This window comes from Corylus avellana, chromosome ca1, assembly GCF_901000735.1.
Source record: "Corylus avellana chromosome ca1, CavTom2PMs-1.0".
NCBI classification, from domain to species: domain Eukaryota; kingdom Viridiplantae; phylum Streptophyta; class Magnoliopsida; order Fagales; family Betulaceae; genus Corylus; species Corylus avellana.
Genome location: NC_081541.1, coordinates 17,193,446 through 17,200,482, shown reverse-complemented (window position 1 = coordinate 17,200,482; position 7,037 = coordinate 17,193,446). Strand labels below are relative to the sequence as shown.

General features: G+C 36.3%; 1 protein-coding gene across 1 annotated transcript; it reads right to left on the bottom strand.

Annotated features, from left to right (window-relative positions):
- Positions 1-4,291: 4,291 nt before the first annotated feature.
- Positions 4,292-4,962, bottom strand: LOC132164234 (auxin-responsive protein SAUR22-like). The gene has a single exon (XM_059574704.1). The coding sequence runs from the start codon at positions 4,913-4,915 to the stop codon at positions 4,634-4,636; it is 282 nt and encodes a 93-aa protein (XP_059430687.1). The 5' UTR covers positions 4,916-4,962; the 3' UTR covers positions 4,292-4,633.
- Positions 4,963-7,037: the final 2,075 nt, after the last annotated feature.

Here is a 7,037-nt window from a genome sequence, read left to right as displayed (position 1 = left end):
ATTTTGTAATATCCTAGAGTATGTTGTTTTTTTTCATTGAATTTTTTTTCCTTTTTACTTTATTGTTTATGCACTGCATTGTTTTTGTTGTTACACTTTCTGTATGAAGAGTATATACATGATTGTTTTGAGATTCATGTTTTGAGGCATATTCATAAAGGATTTTTCAAGAAATTCATATATCATGATCTTTGAAAAGCTTATAGATGAGATGTTGTGTGCGGACCACCAAGATTTTTGTCTACTTGCTAATCAAATGTTCAGGAATGTGTAATGTCTTGTGAAGACCTAGAAGTAGTTATTAAACCAAATCATTATTTTGTAGTGGGACCTATAAGATGTGATGAAAGTTTAATGCTAAAGGACATTCATGTCTTGCCTGTTGTAATCTCAATTCAAGCATGTTGTTTTGTTTTGCATTGCATTTTTCTTTGTTTTGCATTTGTTTTTCTTTTGTGTGCATTTCTTTTGTGAAAAATTTCAAAAAGACAAAAATATGTTACTTTGATTGTTTCTTTTCTTTCTTTTGTCTTATGCACCTAGATAGTCCATTAATTTCTCATGTTGCTTTTTATGGATTTAATTCCTTACATCTTGGAATGTTCTTAATATGCATGAGATGAAAATTTGTGTCAATGGACTTGTTTTTGTGGTTACCTAAAGCCTAAGCTTATGTGGTACATTTTGCCTATGCTTTATCTTTTGTGCACATTTAAGCTTAAATTGAGGTTTTGTTTCACTTTATTTGTGAGGTCTGTTAGGTAACCATATGAGGTTTTTGACTAGTCATATTTTTCAAATTGACCATATGCAAGTTGAACCTAGGGCTTAAAAATTCCTGCTTTCTCTGTTGTGAGAAGCACCAAAAGTTTAATGACACTTTCTCAAAGAGAAAAATAAACAAAATAGTGAAACAAATAAAATCAAAAGATCATATTCCAAAAGGAATTTATTTCACTGTGTCAAACTTGTGCAAAATATTTTACAAAGAGAATTGTATAGGATGAGAGTGGCTAGGCCCTAGTATGATAAGGTTTGACTTTTGATTTGATATACTTGTCAAAACCTCATGGTGGTGAAACTTTCTCCTCATTTTGTAAATTGAAATTTTTTCTCTTTGGATGGCTTACCCACACACCACACAAGCATAGGTTGAATGAAACATTTTCTTGGCTTGGGTTAAGCAATATGAGTTTCTAGCCATTTCTAGTATCATGTATGTTTTGCATATTTGGAGCATGTTTGGGATATTCATTGTGCAATACATGAGTCATTAATGTGTTATCATTTGTGTTCATTTGACTTTTGAGGGGGAGAAACATGTTTCGCATTTTTTAGCTTCTTGTTGATTATTGAGTCATATGTTGAGGGGGAGTTTTTGGTGATGTGTGTTCATGATCTTGCATTCTACGTCATTTTTTTGTGATCATGAGTTTTATTTCTGTATTCCTGTTCCACATATGCCTTAATATATTTTGTGAAGTGTTTCAGGAAATATGAAGACCTTTTGTCATTCTGTGACAAAAAGGGGGAGTAAATATGGGGAGATGATGGGATTGGCTCGGCATTTTGGTTTTGTCACCGAATTGCCAAAGGGGGAGTTTATTAGTTCTTGTGTTGGCTTAATTCAGTTCCAAAATGCAGAGGCTACTACTCATGGGCTCAAACACTGATATAGAATGCTCAGAATCCAATCTCCACCGTTCATAATGTAGATTCATGTGTTATGAACGTCCCTGCAAAATTTCAGCTCAATCGGACCACAAACGCCCATCGATCGGGGCTGTTGATCAAGACTGGACAGCATTTTCAGAATGCTGTTTCACCCATGTCCGGACATGCCTTCCCCGGGTCCGGACCTCATTTCCAGAAACTCAAATTTTGCTCCGCAAAGCCGTGTCCGGACAGCCCATTAACATGTCCGGACACCCCATAAGTTTGAGGCCCAAAAACGTGATTTTAAGTGGTTTAAGTCTAGGGTTTTGTCGGGGGTATATATACATCATTATAGAAGATAGAAGTACGAATTTTCACCCCCAGATAAATCATATGTGGTGAGCGTTAAATTGAATCTCTTAGAGTTTTAGTTATTCCTTTGATAAATCTACGGTTGAGAAGTCTATCGGAAGGGTCCGGTAAAGGAGAATCACGTTGAAGAAAATTGTGAGTAAGGAGACGAGTTGTAGGCTTGTCGATCTTACAGAGCCAAGGTCTTGCAAAGGGTTGTAAGTGTTCCTGGTGTCTGTAATCTCTGGATAATCTTTTGATAGTGATTTCCTGGGTTTGGCTGCCCCGGAGAGGTTTTACTTTTAGATCGGTTTCTAAAAGGTTTCCTCTTCGTCACCAAAATATCTGTGTCTGCCTCTTTATTGCTTTATATATTTTGGGTGATTGAATTGTTTATTGCTTCATAATATTAATTCCGCATAAATTGTGATAAACAAGTTTTTGGAGTCGGCATAGCGTTTTTCACTCTTATATCACTTGTCAATACCAGGTACTATCAATACCAAACACCAAAAAAAACCCAAAATAAATCAGCCTATACATTAACATATCGACTGATATTTAATAAATTGTTTTAATTAAGAAAAACTTAACTCCATGAATTGTCACAACTTTTACAATGTCTTTTCTAAAGTTCAATTTCTAGTGTATTCATCTTTTGCAATGTCCCCTTCCGTTAGAATTTTCTATTAAATCCTAAAAGAGGAGTTTGAGATATTGTTTTTTGCACAACTGTTTTTCATCTTTTTCTTTGCACTCTCTAAACCAATCTTGTGTTTTTATGTGGATTTGCTTACATCTACATTTTAATGGCTGTAATTTGACATTGTAAGTTGAAGTCCTTAGGTGGGTTGGCTGAAAATCTGAGTCTGCGGCTCAATAGGCTTGTGCAAGGAACAAGTATACAAGTATAGCTTAGAGAGGGAATATCGAACGAGAAGTTTGTAATGTGTTGATAAAAAGCAAATCCTAGGAATAAAGTCACCTCAGACCATAGGCAGGAGTGTGGATATAAATTACTTGGCTTAAAAGATGTTGTTGATGCACCCAACAGTACTCTATTGAACAGGATACTGTCTAGATCAAGCAGTGTAAATGGTTAAAAGATCAATGTTTTGGAAAAGACGTGTATGCCTTTCACCACACCATGATGCAGTCACTCTCAACTTTTAGCCAGAAGATGTCTTTGAATCCATTTAGTGAGCTGAATTTATTTGGTATATTTCTATGTGGCTGTGGGTTCTCTTGATCTTTCGGTGTGTTATGCATCTGTCCAATTACTGTTTTTTTTTTTTTTTTTTAATAGGTGATACTGTTGTGGAGTAAGAAGTAGTATTGGAAGTAAGTAAAAGATGCTGCATAGGAGATGATCATGGTGACAAATACCAGCTCATATATATAATATCCGCTATGCTTGATTTTTATATAGATATTGAAGAAGGCCGTATTTGAGGTGAATCCACATGATGCAGAAGGCGAGCAAAAGGTCATGGAAGCTGTTTCTACTTTTCCGGTTACAATAGGAAGGTTGGTGTTGTTGAACCACCTATACCCAATTGTTCTGTATAACGAGATAAAGCTTTCCCTTACAAGATTCACTTCACCCAATTTCAGATGATGATCTCTGTCTAAACATCTCTTCCTGCTGCTTCTCATCCCACAAACCAAACCTAGGATGTAAACTAAGAAATAAGAATGCAATCAACTCGAGGCCTATTTCGATCATATAAACCAGTGACAAAAGTCAGTTAACAATATCTCCTATCCTTGTTCAACCACAAAATTCTATGTTAGAATATTAGTTAAATGATAAAAATTTACCATTTCTTATCCATTTAAACTATTGGAATAAGTGATGATATAACATAATATCAAAGTAAAGGTCCCGACTTAACACTCTTCCATTCTCAACCACACTCTTTGTTCATGTCAATTAAGGGACTATGCAAGGATTCCACATCCCTTGTCAGATGGTAGACATCAAATTGGCACTCCAGTCGCTGATAGCCAGCCTATGCACATGATAAAGTAATGAAATCGCAATCCAATTATGTCCAATGTCCAAATATAATGCATTAGCTCCTAGAATTATACAACCATAGACATTGTGGAAGCTTGTATGACATTTTCCATCGAAGAGAAGAAATTATATATAAGAAAGAAAGATTCTATTTCATATATTTGCATGGAGAGTTTAGTCCTAAATTTCATTGCAGACAAATGCAAAATTTTACAATGAATAATGGAATAACTCAAATCTCCTAATTCAAAACTGAAGAGATGGCTTTTGGTCAATGTCATCAGACAATTCATGTTTAACAGACCAACAATTTTCATGTCCATCTTGCTTGCAAGCCACTACCAGTGAGGCCAATCAATGCCTATAGAATTGGAACTCCTCCTGATGGGCTTCTCTAATGTGAACAGCATTGGCCTACTGACAGATTGTGACCTTGAGTCATCTGCATTCATTGACCTGAATGGTCCTGGGCGAATGGATTCCCAGAAAGCTATTTTCTTGAGAAACTTCAATGATTTCTGTCATGTGGGTAGACATTTCCTGCTCTGCCTCCTCTGCCATAGAGAAGAAATGTGTCTAGTTTGATCAAGGTTAGTGCACCCTGCACTAAAATGCATTCAAGCGAGAAGTGAGATTGATGAAGATGTCTTCTCTGCAGGGAATTGTGAGACCACCCATCGGATGATTAAACCCAAATTCTTCCTCAGCCTTACTTAGCAGTTCTCGAAATGAAGGTTCATTCAGGTATGATATGGGTACTACAAATCGCTTCTTCTGATCCTCTCCAACATATACTGCAAAGTAGCCTTTTGGAACACTTTTAGAAAGACCAGAAACAGACCTGCAGACAATCTTCTTAGCGTGCATTATACCAGGAAGAAGAGCCATTTGTGTTTATATTATGACTTTGGAAGAGACTCTAGTTCACAAATGACTTGGGAGAAGGGAGAAAATATTTGCTGCAAGAGATACTGAGGATATGATTTGGCTGTGGAATATGTCTAAATCGTGTATATATTTATAGATGGAAGGTTGTCTAAGAAAATCTCTGAAATGTGTGTGAGTGGTGTGGAGGCAATCTGGTGGGAATTTGTCAGAGAAACAAGCACTCCAAGGATCACATGGTGATGTTCTCAAAATCATCATAGAGAAATTGGTAGTGAATGAGACTGTATATTTGGTGGAGGACATTATGACCAACCATCATTTTCTTGGAGAACAAACAACAACGTAACGGACCCACTTGAAATCAAAGAGATATCAGATATGAACCATGGAAAATTCTTGTGGACACAATTGGATATAGAAGCCTTGGAAGGACATGGTTGAGACATGTAGGTCTTTTGTTTCTTGACAGAAATATACTTCAGACTTTCTTCACCGTGTTAGAATGAACATAAACCTTGGAACTATAAACTCAACATTACATTTCAAGCTGTAAAAAACATAAAAAAAATCAGTGGATATATACAATTACAATTACAAACAAAACTTTGGAGGCAGAAGACAACTGCATTTAATAACATGTCGTGGGCCAAAAACACCGGCATTGGTTGCTTTGAGTACATTGGCTGCACGGGATACCGTTGTGAAGAGCGTGCATATGTTGCTACAGTACTACGACAGACCCCTGTGAAGAGCACAAGGAGTGTGTCCTCAAAGAAAGCCAAACCATTCAAAATACACAACCAAATTCCCATGTGAATTTATGATAAGAAGCTGTCAATTATGGCTCAGACATTTGAGATTAGTCCCATTTGGATAGTTATCCTGAATCTTTTTCTCTTCTAGTGAAATGTTGCATGTAAATTTGATAACTTAACATATATATATATATCCAAACATGGCAGGAGCTATCTAATCCTTCAAAGTCACTACACAGTTCATCTCCAATGACCCAATATCAATTCTTGAGTCTACAAGTTCAGCCTCTGCATTATGCAATAAAAGTAAAATTGGAAAATGCCTCCAATGCACAATTGACGACAAATTCAAGTAAAAAAATAATAATTTTGTGGAGTTTTAAAAAAAAAGAAAAAAAGAAAAAAGAAGATGGTTCATGCGAATTATTTGAGGTAAGTGCTGCAAGAACAACTTAATGAGCAAAACAGAGGAATCTCTTTGCGTGGAAAGTATGAAAACACAATTGTCATCACAGAAACAATAAAGGAATCTCATTACTACCCATAGGATTTTTGAAGCCGATAACGAAATGCCTTCTTTTGGTTTCTTGAATGTGAACAGAAAAGCGGGCTTTCGGTACATCTGTGGCCTCAGGAGCCATCTCCTTAGCCTGACCAATCCCGGACAAAAAGGAAGAGAAACCAGAGAGTTAACGAACGCCCGCGTCATTTCTTTTGATTATGGCAAACGTGAGCCATTGTTTCCTTCGTACGTTGGTTGGTAATTGGTATGCCACTTCTCATAGTTTTTGGGACAAAAATTTCCTCTCAACTCGGTATTTGAAAAGTGTCACGTCTTTCTTAACATATGAAGAATACATTTTTTTTAAGAGCACGTTAAAATAGCATTAATAAAAAAAATATGAGTTGCTCAAGTGAGAAATATTATATACTAGACAAGTATTTGTAATATTTTATCCATCAAAACTGATGTGGCGTGATCTTTCATAATATTTGGTCAATGAAAATTGATTATTTGGCTTGGGAGATCACGTCACACCACCTTTGTTGGAAATTGCTTTGAATTAATCGAGCCATGAATCCCACATGGGTCAAATGGTTGGTGGAGTTCACCAACCAAGCAGTCAAAGCAATAGTGAAAGGTTGTTGCACCAACCAAGCCGTCGGAAGAATAATGCATGGTTGTTGCACCAACCATTCTCACCAACCCTTCTACACCTATATAAGGAGCATCAAGCTTCAATGTTTCACGTGTGCTAAGACAAGAAAAGTATAGAGAGAAAAAGAAGGAAAGGTTGAGAGAAAAAGGTATAGAGAGATAAGTCTAGTGTTAGGCATATAAGAATTGCAAATCACAACATAGAAGA

What these genes read in the sequence shown, in the direction of transcription:
- LOC132164234 (XM_059574704.1), bottom strand. Translation starts at nt 4,915, where the DNA reads ATGGCTCTTCTTCCTGGTATAATGCACGCTAAGAAGATTGTCTGCAGG.